The sequence below is a fragment of the Bos mutus genome, chromosome 26 (assembly GCF_027580195.1).
Source record: "Bos mutus isolate GX-2022 chromosome 26, NWIPB_WYAK_1.1, whole genome shotgun sequence".
Lineage (NCBI taxonomy): Eukaryota > Metazoa > Chordata > Mammalia > Artiodactyla > Bovidae > Bos > Bos mutus.
In genome coordinates this window covers 33,751,172-33,776,409 of record NC_091642.1, presented here as the reverse complement: position 1 = coordinate 33,776,409, position 25,238 = coordinate 33,751,172, and the positions used below count along the sequence as shown (strand labels likewise).

Below are 25,238 nucleotides of genomic sequence, written 5' to 3'. Positions count from 1 at the left end.
TTCCCAGTTTTCCAGTCACTACATTTCCACCTTATCCTACTCTTGCACTGCCAGGCTCCTTTGTCAATGAGATTCTCCAGGCGAGAATACTGGAGTGGGCTGTCATGCTCTCCTCCAGGGGATCTTCCCAACCCAGGGATCAAACCCAGGTCTCCTGCATGGCAGGCAGATTCTTTATCGTCAGAGCCACCAGGGAAGCCCACTCTTGTACTAGGGTATACTTATTAACATTAACAATGTCACTAATGTAGCTAAATTTCAGGTGACGCGTACTTACAAATCCCCAGTTTTTCAGAGTATTCAAAACTTCAGTTGCTAAGTTGAGCAAATGTTAATAAATGAAAGACAAATGGCATTTATGAAGTGGAAAAATCCTACCCTTTGATTAACTTAAATAATATATTTTGCTATTCTACAACTGAAAGCTGTGGAACTAAACTATTTGTGGATTACATCTTCAAGACACACACACACACACACACACACACACACACACACAAAACCCAGCCCCTCTAAAAAGCCATAAACCAATACCTATTTTCTAAAGGACTTTTCAAGTGACTTATACTCATTTTAATAAAGTTCTTAATGTATTTGGATATCACAAAACTATTTTTCGGTGAAGATTCCAAAGAATTTCAAATACAGATTAGTTTAGTAAAAGAACTGGTGTACCTGAATGCAGCTAAAGCACTCATTCTTTAAAAACCCTGTCTTACCTGAAAGACTCATGAGAAACAAATTCCATCTTATGAAGATACAAGCTTGCCAGCCAATTTACAATCTATCAGAGAGACTCTATGTTCGTATAAGAATTTTACATGTAGTTTAAAAGTTATATAATATAAGCCATTAAGTACTAACTTTTAGTTCTTTTTCTTATTAGATCTTAAAGGCAGGTGTGAGAAAAAAAAGAAAATGAAGGAACTAGCAGGTTACACTTCATATAATATTTTGGCTTAAAGAAGAGGATTTACCGACAGCTTTTGATCAAATTTCTATTTGTTCATGTCAGTCATACTTAAGTGGTAAGAAATCAAACTTGCCACTCTTTATAGTCTTTAATGCTACATTATAGGATGCAGTCTATTAATGTACAGAAACGTATTTTGCAATGAAAACACCTTATGTAACTCTGAATGGCATGAACTTCATGTTAAGGTTTAAATACATTAAGGTTAAAATGTTTTGAGTCTTTCTAAAAATACCAATATACAGTATAGTTTTTAGGTGGTCATTTGCATAGCAAACTATTAAACTAGAAACTCAATGGTTCTAGGAAAACTTCACATTATGGACTGTTCCAGAAAGATGTATTCAAAATTAAAATTACTTCTCTTAGAAAACTGTAAGCTTTATTTGCTCATCCTCTAGTACACGGACCACTTTTACCCACCCCCACTTTACACAGTACACTGACCTGAACAGATTTTGTACCACAATTTCATTCAAAGGGCTTCTCATTCATTTTGTGACTGCACTGGATAATCTAGATGAAAGCAATATTGGGGATTTTAAAGTATGGGTCCCTTGTATCAGAAAAGCATGATAAAAAAAAAAAAAACAACCCTGCATTCAGTAATACTGTCTTTTGAAAAGATATCTTCAAATTGCAAACACATGTATTTTCACAAAACAATTTGGTCAGGAAATTTTATTTTAACATTCTAAAGCAGTAATGCTTTAGATGTTACTTAAGTGCCCCAGACAGGATTAACAAAATTAAATGTTTCTAAATTACAAATTTGGCTCCTTTTGGGAGTCTCAGAAGAAAAACAAAAGAAAATAATCCCCCCTCCCAAAAGAAGAATGACACGCACATTTTGAAGAAACCCCAATGTTTCATGCAGTGGTAGGCAAGATGTAAAAAGCCACCCAAATTCACACATTTCTACACCAATCATCATCAGAAAAAAGTACTCCGTAGTCAATCTGTACATCCAAATGCATTTGGGAATCTACACCTACATTACATTATTTAATGTTATATACATTTATTACCCACCCCCCCTTGTTTTTAATAATTTCTTATGTAAAACCTTCATTCAAACCCAAAAAAGATGTAAGACTAACTTGGGGGGAGGGGGCAGATAATCACTTTAGACATTCAGTTAAAATGTAGTTTATCTAAATCTCAAAATGTTTAATAAAAACAAATATCTTCTCCATTTAACAATTTGCTTTCTAACTGTACAGTAAATTGCATTGTAGAGAGTACACCTCTATCTTCAAACTGTATCTTCTTTGGATGGAATTAAGATGTAACTGTATAGTTTTAAGATAAATAAATGGGAAGTTGGTCCAACTAAGATGACAGCAGATATATTACATGCAGGATTTAATATTTTTAAATTTTCTCTTTAAAAAAAAAAAGATGCAGTTGAATTGGGGGGGGGGGGGGCGGGGGCGCGGAAAGCAGGTCAAAAAAGAACCCAGGTTCAATATATAAAAATGTCCCACAATAGGTTGATGATGGCAGTAAAAATAAGAGAAAAAAGTAATCTTTCTGGAACATCATTTTTCAGTATTGTAGAAACACTAGTGCCAGGAAGATTTCTATTCATGTAATTTTAGCATCCAAGTTTCCCTCTATTTATTTTATTGGAACAAATGCTTTAAATAAACTATTTGTCCTCTTCACTGAAGAGAGCTGGTCTATTTCATCTTTAATGAGCTAGTTTTTGGGAAGTTTAGCCATGTACTGTAGTAATGCCTACTGCATAAAATCCAAGCATTTGCTGTGAACATTTGGAGAAAGCAGTCAGTAAGAACCTAGGATCAATGGAAATAGATGTTACTTAAGCCATCCACGAAAGAGACCCACAAAGTACCCAGAGTTAAAGCCCAAATCTTCTTGCGCTTTTTTTTTTCCGCTGTCCAAGTTCCACCCCTGTGAAAGAGAAATTGATCCGAAGTTCCAGGCTTTCTTGGGTCTTTAGTCAATTTTCACATTAGTATAGATTTTTCGGACAAAGGCACTTGTTCCCATGTAACCAATTGCTCCTGTAAAGATAAAACAAGATGTTTTGAAACAAATACACACAGAGCAGTACCCATCATTTACAAACACACACTAAATGCTCTCTGCTCTAGAAAGTTATTCTTTTTGCAAGATAACATCTAATGTTAGCATCCTCCCTAAACTTACTAAAATAGTGTCACTTGTTTTGCAAATCACCTGTTGCTGTCATATACCAAGTGTGGCCTGATGTAACATTTTTATAGTTAAATATCAATTATTACATGAATTATGAACTATATAAATTAAAATGATCTCTTAAAAAGAGAATAATTTCAGAATGACATTCATTAAATGAAAAAAATAAGTCTTTTAAAAATTTAAGCATAGATTATTCTAGATTATTAAAACAATACTAACATGTTCTCCAAACAATATGATACACTTATGGATAATTTAGTAAGAAGTGACTGGGGGTTCTCTCAGGGAAGGACTGAGACCCATGGCCCAACAGCATCTGAAGCTCTAGAGAGGACACATTTCTGATGGCTTCTTTTTTACATTTAAATTGTAGAAGCTGTGATTGGTAGAAAGGTAGGCATTTGAGGGCATGGATGAGAGACACAGATAAGTAGATCAGGAATCCTGAAATGCTATTTTTGAAATAATTAGCCTCAAACAGGGCCCAAAATACCAGAAAGCAGGGGTGTTAAATTAATCTGTTTTGTTAAATTAAGTTTCTGCCTCTTGGCCCTTAAAAAGTGCTCGGCACATGATAAGATACTCAATAAATATTTGTTGAATGAATGAATGAACTGTATAGTTCTTTACTGTAAATACTAAGAGATCTTTAGGACAAGACAGGTGGTCATTCGTATGATAGAGAAGATTCTACACTAGATTTAGGAATTTACCATCAAGTCTAAAAGTCAGTCCTCCATGAGTTAATGATACACACATACACCTAACTGACTAACTTGAACTAACTTTTATTCACCCAACTGGTGTAAGCAAGGAAAAAATAAGTCTTTCTGCCTTTCCTATACATATGAAAACTGTACCTCAAGGGAACCAAATGGCTGATGAAAGGGTTTCTCCTTAGAGAAGTGTCCCAGCTAATAAATATAAAAGGAACAATGGAATGAGAATATTGTAACCACTAATGACTTAATGGAAGAACTAGGCAATAATTATCAACGGCTGCTACCCTCACAGAGACAATCAGACATTTAAGTGCCTCCTTATAAAAGTTTACAAAACACGTGTTAAGTGTTCTTGGACAAGTATTCTTGAGTACGATCAGGTCTATAGATTTAACTACCACTTTACGGGAAATATGGGGGGAAGCACACAGAGAAACATTAAATAACACCTTAGGGATACAATCAGCCTAACCCAGAGTGTGAAAAACTCAACAGGATTTCAAACAAACCAACCAACCAAAACCTAAGTTTCTTAAGTAACTGCAAGGGAAAAGAGAGTAAACGTCAATAGATTTAAAGCTGCTTAAAAGACAGTTTTATCAAGCAATGCATGGACTTTTAACTGGATCTTGATGCAAACTGTATTAAAAAAGAAATGAGGACGTGTGGGATAAAAGTGAATACTAAGTGAATTTTTGAGCACATTAGGAAATTATATATATATATATTATATAACTGCATTCTTATATATTATAGCTATATAATAATTATATAAACACTGCACATTTGATGTATCGATATACCCACATGCATACACACACACACACAAATATTTACAGCTAAAATGACATGAAGTTCGAGATTTACATCAGAAAAAAAGGAGGTAAAGTGGAAACAAAAATAAGACAAGACTGGCTAAAAGCTGACAATTACTGATGTTAGGTGTGTTAGGTACATGAGGACTCACTACATATATACTACTGTTTCTCTTTTTGTATATATTTGAAAATTCCCCATAATAAAATATCGAAAATATTTTTAAAACCCACCCAGACAATAAAGGAAACCTATTTTTGTAATAAAGACACTTATTTTTAAATATTAAATTATTTTATTATACTTGAAAATAGTGGTAATTCATTTTAAAATAGCTATATACAAGTCCTTACAAGATAATTGGAAATAACCATTCAATTTTAAAAACCTGAATTCTTTTTAATTTAAAGTATTTGTAAAATTTTAGGTAGAATCAAAAATTTAACTAGTATAATACAGTACTAGTCCAATAAGCAAATTCAATTTGCGAGACTTTTAAAATATTGTTCCCTTTTGAGCAGAGATATGCTTAAAAGCAAAATAGGGTCAATCTAGAGAATCATTTTTCTTAATCTTATGAGTATCAAGAATAATCTTATAAAATATTACTTTATAAAAGGAAGAGACTGAATATGCTCTCTAGAAAAATAAATGTCTTGGGAGTAACACCAAACTTAATTTTTTTTAAAACTAAAATGCCATGCTCAAAACATAAAATCTGCAGCAATCTAATTATTTCCCCTTCACATAATTATTTTTTCCTACATTAAACAAAAATATTTTTTTCTTTCAATTACTGACTGAAAAAGCATATTAGCAACATAACCCGATGAGTACGTGTAATTTTTGTATTATGATGACATTTTAATCATTTTCAGTGTGAACTCGTTCCCCTCCCCGACAAAAACAGATTAGCACTAAAGGCATATAAACCCATTAAAGAATAAATGCTGGGACATTGCCAGAACAGCAGGGAACTGTAAACGTGCCAGGACTGTCAGGCAGCAAGATGAAATTTCAACAGGAAAAGCATTCAAAAAATTTAGCTATTAAGTAGGGGCACTAGGATTCACAATCAAGACTGGCCCCCCAAAGTCTTGCTCCTCCCCAAAACTCCCCATCACGTCTCATATGTCTCACCACCTAGTAACAGGCCTGCATTATACCTGTTGCTTTATACACATGACACTATTACAGATAATTACTCTGAAAGATATGCCCATTTTATAGATTAGAAAATGAGACTTAGGTTAATATGCCCTCCCATGGCCACAAAGAAGGTTAAGTGGCAGCATGGAGATTTACTCCAGGTCTCTTAGGCTTTCCAGACCATGTCTTTTCCATTTTTCATGATGCTTCTAAAAAGTTTTCTTCATTTTCTAGCTATTTCATATGTACTATACACGCTATTTATGGTGAAAACTATTACCTCTTCCATTTAATGGAAGACTGTGATATTATCCTCCTTTTATAGATGCTTGGAGACCTTGGGGAATTGGATCAAGGTATAGAACCACAGACTGCACCGCCAGAACGTAAGCTCAGTCTGCAAGCACCCAAGTGTGTATCATAATCAGTCAATTGTGCTGCCTCCTGGACACTTTTACCTCAATGAACAGGGGAACAGAAACTTCCAAACAAAAATCATTCGGCCAAAACCTTAACTTGTTTACACAATAATCTGTTCCAAAAAATCTAAGCTTATTAAAAAAAAAGGCAATTCTCAACATGAATGAAAAACTAATTGTGGTATGGGAAATAGTGCTATACACAATTATTAAAAACAGGAAATTAAAGAAATCAGAGAGTTAATAAATTAGATTTTGAGGAATAGTTAAAAGGACTGAAATCAGATGTTTGAGCTTCTTTTGGTGTTCCTGATCAAACAATAGAAGGTTATTTCTCAGTTTCCAATTACTGTATTTTTCTGATTCAGAAACACTCAGATTTACTCATGATATTCCAAGAATTTCAGAACTTACCACACATTATCCCCAAGGCTGTGCTAAATACCGCCATATATCCAAAGTAAAATGATGTTTGAAATAAGCCATACATCCTGAAATAAAACCAAAAACTTATATATAGTATATCCATTTTTACTTTCAACATAAGGCCTAAATCCTAGCATTTAAAATGATAAACTTAGTTTCCAAAATACAAAATGAGAAAATGTCTCCACTTACTTTGTTTTGAAAAAATAGTAGTAAAAGGAATACATGTAAACATAAATTGCAGTGGATGCAGCAGAGAGAAAACTTGTCCATTGCCTGAAGAAAAAAAGGAACTCTTTTGAATGGATGGCACTGGAAGATTTTAAAGCAAAGCATTTTATAAAAACATCCTTTATGATTCTATATATTTAAAAACAAATGCATGTATATTGGCATTTAAATATATCAACAAGGAGAAAGCCTAAGAAATGGAAGGAGAGATCCTAAATTTTGCCAGATTTCCGATTATAAATGACCCTAAATAAACCATTTCCTTTTTCAAATGTCTCCTCATGTTTAAAATAGTGACCCTCATTAATACTCCCAATTTTTTTGACTGATACTATTTTTTTCTCTAAAATCGTCAGTATTTTTATAATTGAAAAAACTCCTACACTATCTTAAGAAAATTTGTATATAGATTTTTACTCCACGTGATACATTTCAAATGCAATCTTATTTTAAATTATATGGTCCCCAGAAGTTCTTCCCAGAAGTAAGTACTCACCACCTGTAATCCTCTGCATTTAGTAGAAAGTATGTGCACACGATGGTCACACAGACAGTCACAATGCACAGGATGACCAGCACCAGCATCATGAAGCCATAGACATAATAGATCTTATACGCCCAGAAAGAGGTGAAGATGAAATACCTAAATGCAACCCAACACAGACATAGTTTTCCAGTCTTTATTCATAAAACTCACCCTGTTCTTGCTAAATCTCATTTGCACCTTAGTTATCACTTAAATCTCAGTATTTTTCTTTCAAACAACTTTCTCAACAGTTTCCCTTCCTCCCCTTTCATTAAATCATTTACAATTCCGTCAAAAATATTTTCTTAGATAATCTGTCAAGAACAGATTCATTAGCAGGGTAGGGTATTCATCTCTAAGTAAACTGAATAAATTTGAAGCTTTACGAGTGTATTGTGGAAAAGAAAAATGAAAATAGCTAAAAATTCATATTTTAAAAATGAATTCTCATTTATTTTTTTCTACATACAATACTATACAAGCAATGCAGTTTATAAAACACCCAATTAAATTTTTTAAAAAGGTTTGATATGATAATAATGTATAAAATTAGAAAAATAAAAATAATTAGGAAAAGAAAGCCTAAGAAAGCTTGATGTCATTTTCACAGGACTGCAAGAGAAAGGGCACTATGATTTTACACCAAAAAAGATCCTTTCCTCTAATTCCACTACACAGTTCAGTTCAGTTGCTCAGTCTTGTCCAACTCTTTGCGACCCCATGAACTGCAGCACTCCAGGCCTCCCTGTCCATCACCAACTCCCGGAGTTCACTCAAACTCACGTCCATCGAGTCAGTGATGCCATCCAGCCATCTCATCCTCTGTCGTCCCCTTCTCCTCCTGCCCCCAATCCCTCCCAGCATCAGGGTCTTTTCAAATGAGTCAACTCTTCGCATGAGGTGGCCAAAGTACTGGAGTTTCAGCTTTGGCATCAGTCCTTCCAAAGAACACCCAGGACTGATCTCCTTTAGAATGGACTGGTTGGATCTCCTTGCAGTCCAAGGGACTCTCAAGAGTCTTCTCCAACACCACAGTTCAAAAGCATCAATTCTTCGGCGCTCAGCTTTCTTCACAGTCCAACTCTCATATCCATACATGACCATTGGAAAAACCATAGCCTTGACTAGACGGACCTTTGTTGGCAAAGTAATGTCTCTGCTTTTGAATATGCTATCTAGGTTGGTCATAATTTTCCTTCCAAGGAGTAAGCGTCTTTTAATTTCATGGCTGCAGTCACCATCTGCAGTGATTTTGGAGCCCCCAAAAATAAAGTCTGACACTGTTTCCCCATCTATTTCCCATGAAGTGATGGGACCAGATGCCATGATCTTCGTTTTCTGAATGTTGAGCTTTAAACCAACTTTTTCACTCTCCTCTTTCACTTTCATCAAGAGGCTTTTGAGTTCCTCTGCACGTTCTGCCATAAGGGTGGTGTCATCTGCATATCTGAGGTTATTGATACTTCTCCCGGCAATCTTGATTCCAGCTTGTGCTTCTTCCAGTCCAGTGTTTCTCATGATGTACTCTGCATATAAGTTAAATAAGCAGGGTGACAATATACAGCCTTGACGTACTCCTTTTCCTATTTGGAACCAGTCTGTTGTTCCATGTCCAGTGCTAACTGTTGCTTCCTGACCTGCATACAGGTTTCTTAAGAGGCAGGTCAGGTGGTCTGGTATTCCCATTTCTTTCAGAATTTTCCACAGTTTATTGTGATCCCCACAGTCAAAGGCTTTGGCATAGTCAATAAAGCAGAAATAGATGCTTTTCTGCAACTCTCTTGCTTTTTCAATGATCCAGCGGATGTTGGCGATTTGATCTCTGGTTCCTCTGCCTTTTCTAAAACCAGCTTGAACATCTGGAAGTTCATGGTTCACATATTGCTGAAGCTTGGCTTGGAGAATTTTGAGCATTAATTTACTAGCGTGTAAGATGAGTGCAATTGTGCGGTAGTTGGAGCATTCTTTGGCATTGCCTTTCTTTGGGATTGGAATGAAAACTGACCTTTTCCAGTCCTGTGGCCACTGCTGAGTTTTCCAAATTTGCTGGCATATTGAGTGCAGCACTTTCACAGCATCATCTTTCAGGATTTGAAATAGCTCAACTGGAATTCCACCACCTCCACTAGCTTTGTTCGTAGTGATGCTTTCTAAGGCCCACTTGACTTCACATTCCAGGATGTCTGGCTCTAGGTAAGTGATCACACCATCGTGATTATCTGGGTCATGAAGATCTTTTTTGTACAGTTCTTCTGTGTATTCTTGCCACCTCTTCTTAATATCTTCTGCTTCTGTTAGGTCCATACCGTTTCTGTCCTTTATTGAGCCCATCTTTGCATGAAATGTTCCCTTGGTATCTCTAATTTTCTTGAAGAGATCTCTAGTCTTTCCCATTCTGTTGTTTTCCTCTATTTCTTTGCATTGATCACTGAGGAAGGCTTTCTTATCTCTCCTTGCTATTCTTTGGAACTCTGCATTCAGATGCTTATATCTTTCCTTTTCTCCTTTGCTTTTCACTTCTCTTCTTTTCACAGCTATTTGTAAGGCCTCCCCAGACAGCCATTTTGCTTTTTTTGCATTTCTTTTTCATGGGGATGGTCTTGATCCCTGTCTCCTGTACAATGTCACGAAGCAATCATTAAAACAAAAAGGGTTTTTTTTAACCTCTTTTCTTTTTCTTGTTCCCTTCTGCTTGTTAGTTACCTTATCTATTACCCATTCTTTCAACAGATATTTACAGAAGCGCTACACATATTAGAGAAACAGTGAGAACAGAATTAGTCTCTACCCTCAAGGAGATGAGTTTAGTGAGAAACATCAGTAGAGGGACAGTCATGACACACCATGACAGGTGCTTCACCAAAGCACCTACGAGGAGCGTCTAAGCAGGGCTCTGGGCGAGGAAAGGGGGAGCCACCCTAACTCCTATCTCTCCTGTATCTTATTACAATGAAATCTCTTGAAACATAAATACATTGCCAAAACTTACATTTCAATAAAGATTGAGCCAAAAGGTAAAATTCCTCCTAGGCAAACAATAACTGCAGGCTCCATGAACCTGGAAAATATTAAAATTAACAGTAAACTTCTAGTATGATTTCCACATTATATTAACTCTGATAACAGGAATCAGAATACTTGGTACTTAAAAATAATCTAAAGGACAGAAATAAGCCAGTAAAGAGAAAAACAAAAATTCAAAGAGGCACAATATTGAAAGGGGATTTCAAATTAGCCATAGTTAGAATTTTATAGTTAAAATTCTTTTGGGCATTAAAGCCCAAGATAAGAATTTCAGGAACAAAAATTCTTGCTACTGGCAGAACTCAAGAAAAGCTCTTTCTCCTCCTGATCTATACTTCCCAGTAACTTCTAAAAATTGTAGTCCTTTACTTACAGAAAGCCAATATAAATTTTGAAACTGCCTCCCCCATCTGAAATAATGTTTCCCAAATTGCGGCCTTGCCAGTATCTTTGCTCACGCTTTCCTTGGTTCAGTATTTCCTTTTCGCTTGAATTATACTATTCAAGTATTATGAGTTCTAAGTTATAAAAGGAATCACAGAATGACTCAAAAATAAAATTCAAACCTCATTCATTCACTCAACAAATATTTACTGATTGCAGTCAGTAATTCTCCAACCCTGAATGCCTTCCCTTGTCTCATATTTCTTTTCCTGCAAGTACTGGCTCAAGTGTTCTCCCTATAAAGCCCTTCCCAAGTCTCCCAGGCAGAGGTGCGTTCTTCCACTGCCTCCTGAACGTAACTCCAAGGCTGCACTTACCACACTATACTATACTAATTACTTATATAATTACTCACTAGATTATAAACTCTGGCAGGCAGAAGCTATTCATCTAGGTATTCCCAGTGCCTGGCACAGTCCACAGCACATAAAAGACAGCAAACTACCATTTCTGACATGAACAAACTACAAAATTACGAAGAAAATGAGTTTGAGAGTTGAAAAAAAAAATTAAAGATCATTTATCCTGTCTCCTTTCCTTCTTTTATAAAAAGTCAAGATCCACAGAGGTTAAAAACAACTTGCCTGTCAGATCTAGGACATGGATTTCGGTTCCCATATAATGACATGTAGAAAATGAAGAGACACATGAGCTTTTCCTACACCTAAATGTGACCCATGGTTAGCAAGGGTACAGGTTACTCCTTCCTCTCTTTCACCAGCCTAGTGACCCAGAGGAACTTTTGTGATTTCTGACTAGGCTTTTCCTTTAATCTTATCCTCCTCAGTAATGAGTGAAGGAAGATCAGGATATCAATGGGCTTTAACAGGCTAATCTTGAATTTGAAGAAGATAAAACTGACTTTAAAACACAGACTACAGACGTTCTCATAAGCACTAATCTAAAAAAAAAGGGGAAAAAAAGAACATGTATAATTCCTAAGACTAGAACAGATCATTCTCCTTTAAACTATGGGGCTATTTTATCCAGCTTCCACTTCTACAAATGTCTACATACCTCCAGGTCTTCAAAAGACTGTATAAGTACTTGAAAATAAGTAATATTTATAATATAGCAAAATATCTATGAACAGAAGCATTTCAATATATATCCCCTATTATGAATATGTAGAGTCTACCATACAGCTGTTTAAACGAGATGGGAAATAAAAAAATATGCAGTAAGATTGTTCTATTTATGTCCAGAAGAATTAGTAAAATAAAGAATGCAGAATGGCATAAATCAGCACTAAACCATTCAATATACTAATTTAAAAGGGCAAAACATATACACAGTGAGTTCACATTTTATTCAAATTTGAATTACAAAAATTAGAAATCTATTAGTGATATCTCATTTTATGTCCAAGGTTGAAAAAATATAAACCATCTCAAGTTAAAAATCCATCAAGAATCACTATTTCAAAGCTGACTAAATGAACTATAAACTATAAACTACTGCAGTAGAAGAATAGCTTTAGCTGTTAAACAGAAATACCTGTCACCTTTTGTCAGGATTAAACCTTGAATTATGGGAGATCCTCAAAAACACATTCTGTGCATAAAATGACAAACTGTATCTAAGAGATTACTATATTATCCCAGAAGTGAAGATAAAGAATGTAGGTCAGTAAATTATGTGCTCAGTCACATTCAGCTCTTTGTGGCCCTATGGATTGGAGGCTGCCAGGCTCCTCTGCCCATAGAATTTTCCAGGCAAGAATACTGAAGTGGGGTGCCATTTCCTACTCCAGGGGATCTTTCTGACCCAGGGATTGAACTGGCCTCTCGCATCTCTGGCATTGGCAGGCAGATTCTTTAACACTAGTGCCACCTGGGAAGCCCCAGTTCATCTCTCACCTGATTCAAAATATATATGGCTAAATGTGTGTCAATTTTGTTTTGAATAAAAAATGTGGAAAGGACACTGAAACTGTAAGCCAGGAGTTGGCAAACTTTTCCTGTAAAGGCTCAGATAATATTTCTTGTTCTACAGGTGATAATGGTTGGTGTCTGTCATAACTGTTTAACTCTGATGCTATAGTGGAAAAGCAATCACAGACAATATGGGAACAAACAGGCGTGGCTATATTCCAACAAAATTTTATTTATAAAAACAGATTTGGTTTATAGGCTGCAGTAATACAACAGCTGCTGCATTAGGTTCTATCCCCCTCTATGAAATAGTGTACTGACCAAAGCATTTGATTTCTCTGTGAATGGCACTAATATTCAAAAAGTAAAATAAAGATATCATTTATTACCACTCCTAACAATATAAGTTGAAGGAGAAAGAAAAAGACAAATGTTAAGTTTAAACTTATAAATACATGCCGATTCTAAAAGTTATGTATATGCAATAGCCTTAAGAATTTATATACTGTGAGAAGCAATCAAAAAAATTTAACATTCTCTTTACCATTTTTTCTCCGGTATGGGACGAGGCACAGCATTGACACGACAAGGGAAGTTGGGCTGACCTGATAGATTTCGGCCAAGTATTGTACCAACAAGATTTAGAGGAAGGATGACAAAAAAACAGATGCAACAAACAGCCACCTGTAAATTAAATTAAGATGTGTGTGATTACTCAGAGAACAATAATATTAACAAAAACAAATAAAAAGGATAGAAAAATTTAAATGCAATTTGATTATAAAAGAAAATGTTTAAATTCAAAATGGGTTAAAATTGTGCAGAATACATACTAATAGCAATAGGAAAAGAATGTGCTTTAAAATATTAGAATTAAACTAAATACAAGTTAAACCGTATTTCCTATCAACTGTGGTTCCTGTTATTTCCTGTTCTTTCACACTGCCCCTGCCACAGTCCTTTTTTCTCTCAGTTTCAGCTGTCATGATTTTATCATATCCTTTATCTTTTATCATTATAACCAACTTATTTACTTGCCTGCACTTCACTGAGCTCCTAATAAGCTCAAGGACCTTTACAAGTGTTATTTTCCTACTTCCCAGGTGAAGAAAATGAGACAGAGAGGCTACATGACTTCCCTTGATCACACAGTTTAGTAGGCAGCCAAACTAAGATTTCAATTCAGACCTCCTGTCTCATTCTGTCTGCTCGTTTCTATTCTACAGTGCCTTAGGATCTTACAAATAAGAGAACATCACTATTTATGCATACAGTATATTACTAAAATGAGTATTTCTCTGCCTATTAGTAATCCAAAGTCTAACATTACAGGGGAGACCATACAGAGATTCTAGAACCAAAGTTAAGGAAGCATTTATTTTTGTGATGTTTTTCTTCTTTTTTATATAAACTTGTATTCGTACGAAGACACACTCAAGTTCCTTCCAGCCAGCATGTAAATTAGGATTAGTTCACTCTGAACTTCTGGAACTGAAACAGAACTGAATCACCTCTAGTATCTCTCAAATACATATTTTGGGGTTCTAATAAATAAAAAGTAAAAGTGAGAGAAAAGCTGAATGGAAATTGTGAAGAAAATTGTGAGAGAAATGAAGAGGTGTGGGGTAGAAAATCCACAGTGATGACATGAGAAGGAAAGAATCTACCTGGAAGCAACATTACTGAAAACTCCACATCTTCATTATATCCTGATGTGTGCTTGCATGTATTCAAACAAACCAAAGAGTATCAACATTTTCCTTTCAGGTAGTGCTTAGTCGCTCAAGTCGTGTCCAATTCTTTGTGACTCCAGGGACTGTAGCCCACCAAACCCCTCTGTCCACGGAGATTCTCCAGGCAAGAACACTGGAGCGGGTTGCCATGTCCTCCTCCAGAGAATCTTCCCAACCCAGGGATCAAACCCAGGTCTCCTGCATTGCAGGCGGACTCTACCATCTGAGCCACCAGGGAAGCCCAGCAAAACTTGTATAAAAGTAGGAGAGTTAAGAGTTCTGACATTCCATTTTAAAGCTCAGACTTAGAAACTCAAATCAGTGGTATCTCCGTATAGACCTGTTAATAATATGAATTTTTGCTTATATGAATAATAAGAAAAGGTGAAACATAAAAAAAGGCAGATGTTTTAAAGATATTTTAAATACTAGGATATATTGTGAATTATACATATCCCATATTTAGGGGTTGAATTCTGTCTCAATTTTTGTTGTTTTTTAAATTATTATTTTGCTACCATTAAATATATAAAATTCATAAATATTAAAACACTGTAAATAGAGACCTACATATTTTCCCTAATTTACCAGAACTCTAATTTCAAACAAGGCCTGAAGAGAAGCTGTTGAGAAAACATTCACATGTGGGATGACATGGTCTAGCAAAGCAGTTTCCATCTGCTCCACAGAACCCTCAAGTCCTGCTGAAAAAAGTCTTAGTTAGGAATTCCACAAGCACTTGATTTGAATATCCTTTTGAAAATAGCTTTTTAAAAAAATTATTTTTAACTGTAAAAAAAAAATAAGGCAAGAGGAAGGTCAGGAGGGAGGAGACAGATGTACACCTATGGCTGAGTAATAGTTGATGCATGGCAGAAACCAACACAGTGTTGTAAAGCGATTATCCATCAATTAAAAATAAAGTATAAAAATAAAATAAAAATAAAGAATAACAACAACAAAATGCTGCTACTGCTGCTGCTAAGTCGCTTCAGTCGTGTCCAACTCTGTGCAACCCCATAGACGGCAGCCTACCAGGCTCCCCCGTCCCTGGGATTCTCCAGGCAAGAACACTGGAGTGGGTTGCCATTTCTTTCTCCAATGAGTGAAAGTGAAAAGTCAAAGTGAAGTCGCTCAGTCGTGTCTGACTCTAGCAACCCCATGGACTGCAGCCTACCAGGCTCCTCCCCCCAAGGGGTTTTCCAGGCAAGAGTACTGGAGTGGGGTGCCACTGCCTTCTCCGAACAACTAAATAAACAGACTCAAATTCATTTTATACCAAATATTAATACCTGGATACCACAATCAGGTTAACTCATTTCACGCAAACTTCAGAATAAAGTTTCTTCTACTATCTCTGTATATATACATCTTTGGACTCCTAGTAAATGTATCACTGATTAGGAAGGCCTACACTGGTCTTTTGTTCTTCCTTCCCATACCCCACTCCCAGCCAATTCTGGCCTGCACATATTTGCTCATTAAAAGCTTTATAAGCAAATGCACTACAGTACATGCATGTCATACGCAATTAGGTGGCAGGTGAAGTGAAGGCATACCTTGCCTGTGTGCTCAGTCAAAGCATTAACAACAGTCAATAAAGGAACCTATAAACAGTCTCAAGACATTATCAACTGTTTATATTTGTTTAATTCCCCCTCCCCCTTTTCCTGACTTTAATACATGGTAAAAATGCGAGCAGTATGTTGGAAACTATTAGTGACTAAACTGTAAAACCAATTTCCTGCTCCTTTATGTCCTAGTTCTGGATGAGTTTACTTGAAGAAATACTCTGAGACTGCAAGGCGAGCTGTTAAAAAAAAAAGAGTCACAGGGAACTAAATCATCTGTGAAGTCAGAATTTTTCTCAGTACTGATACTCAACCAAATAAACTGGTTACTAAAGAAGAATGTTATCTTACCCCTTGATATTAGGTCTGCATTCATCACAATTTTCTTGGCTTCATTAAACTTAAAATGTTAAGTACTGAATTAGCAAAATTTATTTATATTAATAGAATCATGCTTATTATCTGCTTTCTTTCTTGGGCTTCTGCATTAAGCTTTCATTTAACTTGAAATTTAGCAACTAAGAGTTAAAAAATTATTAGCCTAAAATACTGGTGAAAACCCTGGAACTCAAACTAATATAGGGCCTTCCCTTAGAGCTTCTTGCCTTTGTTCATGGATCAATGTAAAGTGAAAACAGGGAGTAGGAAAGGAAGGACTCACTCCAGGTTGAGGGCGTCCCCTAGCGACAAGAAGAACAAGTTAGAAACAAAAACTGCGTACTCCTTAATATCCCGAAGATGTACCAACTGCTCAAGTATTCTCAATCTCAGTCACAAGTCAAGATTGTGAATATTATTTTATCTTTGTCTCCAAACTGGCCTTTTAAGGAAATCTGTGGTGTGAGTGAAATGGAAAGGGAAAAGGCAGGCTAAAATGTGCTATTTTGGAATGCTAAAGGATATAGATTTCACTGTCTGAGGATGAAAGACAGTAATTGCTTACAGGTGGGGTGATTCTCAGGCTTCCCGGGTTGTGCCAGTGATTAAAAAACCCTCCTGCCAATGCAGGAGACATAAGAGACTGAGGTTCAATCCCTGGGTTGGGAAGATCCCTTGGGGGAGGGCACAGCAACCCACTCCAGTATTGCCTGGAACATCCCATGAACAGAGGAGCCTAGTGGGCTACAGTTCATGGGGTTGCAGAGTTGGACACAACTGAATCAACTTAGCACAAGGTGATTCTCAGAAAATACATCATCTTCTCAGTCATTATGTTTAGGTATTTCCTTGACATGTGCTCAGAGCAGACAATTTTTATCACTCCTTTTCTACTTATACATTTTATACCTTTATACGTATATAAAAATTAGCTTCAATTTAAGCATGCTGACAATAATCAACCTAATAAACAGGACACTGCCAACTCAAACACAAATACTTATAAGAAGCCTATCTTGTAGATATTTTCAACACTTCTCATTCTGATTCCTGACAACTTCAATACTATGATAGAAGAAAACACTAGATTTGAAGTTAAGAACTTATTCTACCAGGCTGGCCAAAAAGTTTGAGCTTTTCTGTAAGCTGGTATGGAAAAATCTGAATGAATTTTTTGGCCAATCCAATATAAAGCTAGTAATATCCTGATACCAAACCATTAAAAAAAGACATAAGAAAACTGCAGATCAATATTTCTCATAAACATAGATGCAAAACAACAAAAAGAACAAATTTTAGCAAATTAAATCAAGCTATATATAAAATGGATAACACATCATAACAAATTGAGGTTTATCAATGGAATTACAGATTGGTTTAAGATTCAAAAATCAATCAATGCAATCCACCATATTATCAGACTAAAAAAAGAAAAATCATAGATCATCTCAAAAGGTGCAGAAAAAAACTGTTGCAAGAGACAACCTCCCTTCACAATAAAACAAACTCAGAAAATCAGGAATAGAGGGAAACTTCATCAATGTGATGAAGGACATGTATGAAAAAACTAGAGGTAACATTTCTTGATGGCATAAGGCTGAATACCTTGCCCCGAAGACTGGGAACAAGATAAAGAGTCTGCTCTCACCTCTTCTGTTCAACACTGTGCTGGAGGTTCTAGCCAGTGCAATAAGGCAAGAAAAAGAAAAGAACTAGAGGTTCTAACCAGTGCAGTGAGGCCATAAAAGGTATACAGATTAGAAAAGCAGAAGTAAAACTGTTTATTCTTAGACAACACAACAATATATGCAAAAAATCTCTGGGAATCTACAAAAAAGAAATGAGAACTAATAAGTGAGTTTAACCAAGTTGCAGGATGCAAAGCCAATATGCATAAATCAACTGTTTTTCTATACACTAGCAAAAAGCAACCAAAATTTTTAATTTAAGAAATACCATTTACAAATAAAATAAAAAAATATGAAATACTTAGGAGTAATTTCAATAAAAGCTGTACAAAACCAGAACATTAAAATCTACAAAACATTACAAAGAAAAAGATGTCTAAATAAGTCAAGAGATATACCATGTTCATTAGTCAAGACTCAATGTCGTTGAGATGTGAATTCTTTCCAAGTTTATCCACAGATTTAATGGAATTCTAATCAGGTTTTTCTGTAGAATTTGACAAACCAATTCTAAACTTTACAGGGAAATGCAAAGAACCTAAAAACTCCAACACAACTTTGAAAAAGAATTGATTTCAAGACTTATTGTAAAGCTACAATAATCAACACAGTGTGATATTGGAAAAGCAAACAAACAAACCCAAATCAATCAATGCAACAGCAAAGTAGAAAAGAAAGTCCAGAAATAGATCCACACAGATATACGGTCAATTGATTGTACTCTTCTCATAACCTTTGAGAGATCACAAAATAGCACCCATCCATTTATCTTCGTCTCCATTCTTTCCTCACTGTGTTAATTTCTGATTATACATCATGAATTTCATTTCTGAGACCCTTGAATTCTCATGACATTTTCCCAGTTATGGTAAAATATTTGGATCATGAGAGAGCATTTCCCTAAATATTTGTGAAATCTTTTTCCTAAAACCTAGGGCACATTTCTGGTATTTCCTCTCCCAAGATAAAACAAACCTTAAAATGATAAACATGGCTCATGACCTGTTACTTCTCCATCAACTATTCTACCTACTGAGAGACAAAATCATGAAGTATGATAAGTCACGAATCTATCAGTGCATTCTGAAGTGAATGATATTTAGATTGAAAGGTTATCAGTTTCTATGCTACTTTGTCTCCATGAGTTTAAAACTGCAATTTGGTTCTCTGTCCTTTGAAAACCTCCAACACCATCAAGAATCTAAGATTTACAACCCAGAAAAGACCTGATGCCTAAAACATTTTTTCAGAATACCCTGGCAAACCTTTCCTCATTCCCAAGAAACCCTCACAGAACCAAAAACTCTGGGTATGGCACTTAAATCATTTTTTAACAAATTCCAAAGGAAAAAGGTTTTACTTTACCAGATTCAATTTAATTTGAAGTACACTCTCTCCAACTCTCTGTAGTACCTTGGCCAGAATAAGCCAACTTCAGGAACAGGTATGTTCATCTCTGAACCATCTTCGACCCCAAATTTCATTTAAATGCTCTCTTATAGAGTTTTGTAATATTCTCTAGGAATCATGCCTTAAGACGAGACGCTAGACATTAGCTTAGATTACCGCTACCACCCTCTATTTATGTTTCTTTTACCTTTAATAAGCTGCTAAGATTGACAAGTACTCAACAAGTTTAATCTGGCATGGATTTAATGGCTTTTACATACAGGTACATACGACCAGAGAATCTGGGGTCCAGAGACAAACTTCTCCCACTTTCAATGTCATCTTGGGCTAGTCCTGGGGACAACAGAAGTATTCTGACAAAAATCCAGACTCCAACTGGACAAATCCCCATTGTTCTGGTGCCTCTACAGGGCAACACAGAAGCTGAAGTCATTCTTACTAAGAATGAATTAAGCCCTCAATTGTGGACTCTCTGAGAAAACAGAACTGGAGTGAAGATTACCCAGAGAAAGGGCTCAACAGCCACGAGATCAAAGGAAGGGGACAGAATAAGCCTGGGGAAGAGTATACAGGAGTATTTGAAGACTCTGATTTTAAATGAGGGTAATAAAGTCGGGGATCCAGTTTATCAGACATTTGGGACTTGGGAACTTTACAGCTAACAGATCCACCCTCAGATGCTGAGAACTAGAATCAGGTAAACACTAGAGATTGAGTTTAAAGTAGGACAGATAAACTGGCATAGGATGAAGCCCTGGGCATTGAAATTTTTAAACTTCCAAGTGATTCTATGTGTATCCAAGGTTGGGGACCATGGAGTTTATGAGAATAATATAACCATTTCCTTCATATTGTCAACAAGTCAAATAACTTAAAATACAAATTTAAGTAGTTAACACTTAAGGGACAACTAGGTCAAATATCTCAATTCTTACATTTCATGTTCTAAACAAATTCTGATACTCTTAAAAGGAATAAAAAATTTTAGACCAAACACCTGATTACAACCTCAAAGGAGTATTCCTTCATTACAAAGACCAGGACATTATGACCAGGGCATTGTAGGAGGATGCTAAGCACCAACAGTCAGTCTTTTATACAATAAAGATCAATTTTATAGATCATCTCTTGCTCAGCATAGAGTCTGATACTATATTTGAGCAATCAGTAATTATTAAAGTATCTAAAGGTAAATTACATTGAACATTAACATTTAAAACCCCATCTACAGAGTGGCAAAATTTATAATTTTTGTGAAACAAAGCAACTTTGAAATAACATTTTCACCATAACAAATTAAAAACTTTACAGTAAAAATTATAATGGAATCTGAATTTTAGTTTTTAAAGCACTATGATAGTAATTCATTTGGCAGATCACCTCTAAGTAACTTGACTCTATATAATTTCTGATGGCCTAGAACTACTATAAAGCAAATTATTTTCCAGTTCTCAATGTTACTAATTCTTTTACCCTTTCCTAACCATTATCGGTATCCATGGCTTGCAAAAACAAAATATAAACCAAAAAAAGCTTCCAATTTTGAAGCAATCTGCAAAATATTCCTAAATAAAAATTATTAAAGATTTAATAAAAACATATATGCAAGGTATCTCTGAAAAACTTTGACTGTAAAACAACCAATCATTTGGACTTTTCTCAGACCATTCAATAACTCCCATATGATAGAAAGAAACCCAAAACAAGGTTAAAATTCAGACAGAGATATGGGTTCCAGTTGCAGTTCTGCCATTAAATCCATATGACGTTAAACCTTATATGACCTCTCTGAAAAACAGTAACCACCTTGCAACTTACATGTGTGTGTGTATGTGTGTGTGCATGTCTGCACAAGTGTACACCAAGACTAAAGTCTACTCTAGGCCTAAAATTCTGTTTCTAGTAAAATGGTAACAACTGGAAGAATCAAGAGACTGTGAGTTACCTCTATAAAGCACCAGTATTCCTGTGCATTAGTTTTAATATATTTAAAAATTTTACAACATTTCAAACTCTGTGATAACATGTAAGATATAAAATAGGATTTTAATATTTATAGCATGTAAGTTATCAATATTAATATAAATGCTTTTGTGAAGTTCTAAAAATAGTAGTTACCAAAAAAAAAAAAAGTTAGAGGCAGTCTTCACTTCACTGCACTCAACGATCACCTTAACACACCCAGGTTTCTTGTGTGTCATCATCCTTCCTCTGCAACATACTCACCAGTTTCCCTCATTTCTAATAAACAGTGTTCTCTTTTGTCTTACTTTAAGTTGACCTTCCACTTCATTGGTTGACAAAATCAAGAAAAAATTTTCTTTACCTAACTTTCCAGGACTGAGTGGGGACTGGCCGCAAATAGTAAAAGGCAGCTATTATACTTAAGGTACCTCCTAGTCTAGAGGTACCCTGGAGAGACAGTAGACCTCATATTACAATGCTTATCAGTCAGTCAGTCAGTTCAGCTGTGTCCGACTCTTTGCGACCCCAGGGACTGCATGCCAGGCCTCCCTGTCCATCACCAATATACTCTCAGTTTAAAAGTAAGATTCGAGCAACTCACCATTGTTCCAAAAGGAATGGCTCTTGAAGCATGGTAATAAATGGCTATGAAATTGATGAAGAAGGCAGTGCCACACACCATAGCGGGGATAAGGAATGCACCAATGAACATCTGCTTTATCCATCTCCTTCCTGAAAGAAAGGGGAAACTGTAACAATCAGAGAAGCTAGGTAGACAGACATACATCAGTGTTTGAAAGGTGGCTATTTCTCTTATTAAGTTCCAACTCTTTTCTAGCACTCTCTTTTCCTACACTTTCAATGTAGGACATGGACATGATCAGATCTCCTTAAGACACTGTCAATCAGAAAAGAACTTTTCGGTTACTCTCGGTAAGATCTGATACTCCTACGCTTAAGTCTGAACTCTGCCAACTTTCAAGAACAAGTGTAGTAAAGTTAAGTTTGGTTGGGTGTTCTTCACTTGCAATCAGACTAAAAGCGCGTTTATGTTCAATTTCCTGTTTTGAGTAACCTGTTCCTGCTGTGGAGACTATTCTAGAGACCATAAACTGTACAGCTCTTAGCCTAACTAGTTTTCAGATCAAACTCAAAGCAGGCATTACCTCAGGCATCCTTACTTCCTCAGGATGATAGACCTGTGTGCTAAGACTCATTTCCCATATCCAGAGGGAGAACAGAGAAACTGAACAGCTAACTAAAACAGTCAGGAATCTGCAATGATACTCCTTCAGGCAATCCAAAGAATTATCTGTTTACAGTACAGAGCACATTAAGTCGACAGGACCAATTTTTTTTAAAGCCATGGTAAATCAGGATATCCTGGGGGAATTTTAAATGATCCTATGCTCTGAGCTCCTCTAGCCTATATGTCTAGCCTACTAAAAGAAGGGCAGGATCCTCTAATGCTGACACTGCTTAGGAAGGGCTGGGAAAATCACATTAGGAAGTCTCTATTCTGAGGAATATAATTTTAACATCTTTCAACAAACTTTCATTCATAAACTGAAATATGCAAATCTACTACTTTTATCACTTTTCTGACCCCAACCAATTATAGGAAAAACAAAGGAACTTAAAGACCTTAAATGCCATCACAGAAAGAAACACCACGAGGCAGAAACCTCACATCATACATGAACACCCATCACTTTCAGGTCACAACAGTAAAGAAGCAAGGGGGTATTTCAGATGAAGCTCCCTTAGCAAAAGATTGTGACAGAAAATCTTTCTACAGGATCCTTTGATAAGTATTTAAGGGTCAACAGAAATAAATAGCTTTCCTTCCTATTAGCCTTCCACTGCCCAGACATATATCCATAAACCATGAAACATGCCTTTATGGTCAGCTGTAAAGCTATAGAGTCTATGAGGAAGCCTCCTGTGGAGCACTGCTAGGGAACTAGACACCTCAAAGCAAAATAATAACTTAAATACATTCTCTCCCACAGCTTCCTTAGGCCTAACTTCACAGTGGGCAATGGAGATAATCTACTAATTATTCATAATTTTAGGAAATAAAATGTAAGGATTCCATAAAAAGTAGATGAGAACATGTAACAGGTTTGGTGGAGATTATGTGAAACTGGATAACAAATGGCTTTATAACGGCTATCCTGCCCATTGTAAACTCCATATACCTCACAGTGAAATATTAGCATCTGTAATTAAAAACACAAACAGTAACTCAGAAATTACCTCCTTGTCTAGCATACAGACTTCCTCCAAAATAACCATTCACTGGAGATGTAGCAGCATAGACAAATATGGCTGTACTGAGCATTGACCCCCTCCTAAAAAGGCAAAACAACATATATGATAAACTAAAACCAATGATTTAAAGAAAATATCATACAGTCTATCACATTAGCATCAGTTTAATACCAAAGACAAATTTAGCAGTAACAGAAAAAATGTATTCCTGGATTTCAGCGGACCTCAAAAGGTTGCCCAGTGAATGAATTTCTAGCTAAAATTGCATGTAAATGGTAACAGACTGATCCTACTTTTTTTAAATTTGAAGTTAAATTTCATAATATTCCTAACAAACATTTCACATTTCTTTGGCAAACATACTAGAAGCTGGCACTAAAACTGTTTCACAACCTTGTGAACCAATCACATCACATGGCAAAGAATATTCATCTGTTAAGAAAATTAATTAGAATATTTCTCTTTATAGTTTAACTGCTTAAGAGTCTTGCCTGCTGACAGAAATAAAATGGAAGTACTGTAACCTATATGACTACTATTACTTTAAATGGTATAGTACTGAGACTTCTATGTAGTTTCCCTTATACTGTTAAAATTGTTTTGATCAATAATTTCTAACCTCTTCTTCCAGTAATGCTATCTAGGCAATACAGATCAACTCTCCTATTGAACAAAACTGGACAAAAATATGTTAAATGCCTAATAGCAAAGAGAAATATTAAAACAATAAAATGACAGCATCATCTGCCATAATACAGACATGTACTTAACTAAAAATAAAGACCATTTCTGAAACTCACCACAACTAGGAAGGTAAAAATCTGTAGACAGAACATATAGCCTTGTTAATCTGAGTTAAAGAATAATCTTTTAAACACAACTTACAAGAATATCACACTAATGTGTGCTCTGGAAGGATATACAACTTTCAAAAATTAACCATCTTCTGGATAATAATTATTACATTCCATTGTCCGTCTACGTAGACTTACAAAGGCATCACACAGTCTTGAAACATGTACCACTCTTCTGCTCAAACACTTAAGCTCAATTTCTTAAAGTAATGTGTACGTTAAAACACTATATAATATTCAATTACATAAATATACAGCTAAAGAGAAACGTGGCAGCAATATGTTTGTTTCCCATGTTTAAAAGATTGTGAGTCCCTCAAAGTTAATCAGTTTGAAAAGCCAAATTTGTTTTTTCAAGAATATAATTAAACACTGCAAGTACTTTTTTTTCCAGGCTATCATTAAAAAATTGATCATTTTGCTTATTACCGGGTGTGTGGATACTGACACAGACGATGACAGAGTTCAGGCTGCTGTCATGCGACTGAGAGTCCAAAATGACTAGAGAGTTAAATTTGCAGCCCCCAGAGAGATTTCCACTAAGTGGAACTGTGAGAATAAGTTACAGTTTTAA

The 25,238-nt window shown here is 35.6% G+C and overlaps 1 protein-coding gene across 1 annotated transcript in view; it reads right to left on the bottom strand.

Moving 5' to 3' along the window:
* Positions 1-1,333: 1,333 nt before the first annotated feature.
* The window catches only part of TM9SF3 (transmembrane 9 superfamily member 3), a 59,332-nt gene continuing 35,427 nt past the window's right edge, over positions 1,334-25,238 (bottom strand). The window contains exons 8-15 of the mRNA XM_070363681.1: positions 23,796-23,890; positions 22,138-22,268; positions 13,336-13,475; positions 10,439-10,507; positions 7,420-7,566; positions 6,885-6,968; positions 6,681-6,757; positions 1,334-3,003 (exon numbers count right to left, since the gene is read on the bottom strand). Coding sequence (XP_070219782.1) covers positions 2,936-3,003; positions 6,681-6,757; positions 6,885-6,968; positions 7,420-7,566; positions 10,439-10,507; positions 13,336-13,475; positions 22,138-22,268; positions 23,796-23,890 — 811 coding nt within the window. The 3' untranslated portion in view covers positions 1,334-2,935. The remainder of the gene's footprint in view (positions 3,004-6,680; positions 6,758-6,884; positions 6,969-7,419; positions 7,567-10,438; positions 10,508-13,335; positions 13,476-22,137; positions 22,269-23,795; positions 23,891-25,238) is intronic.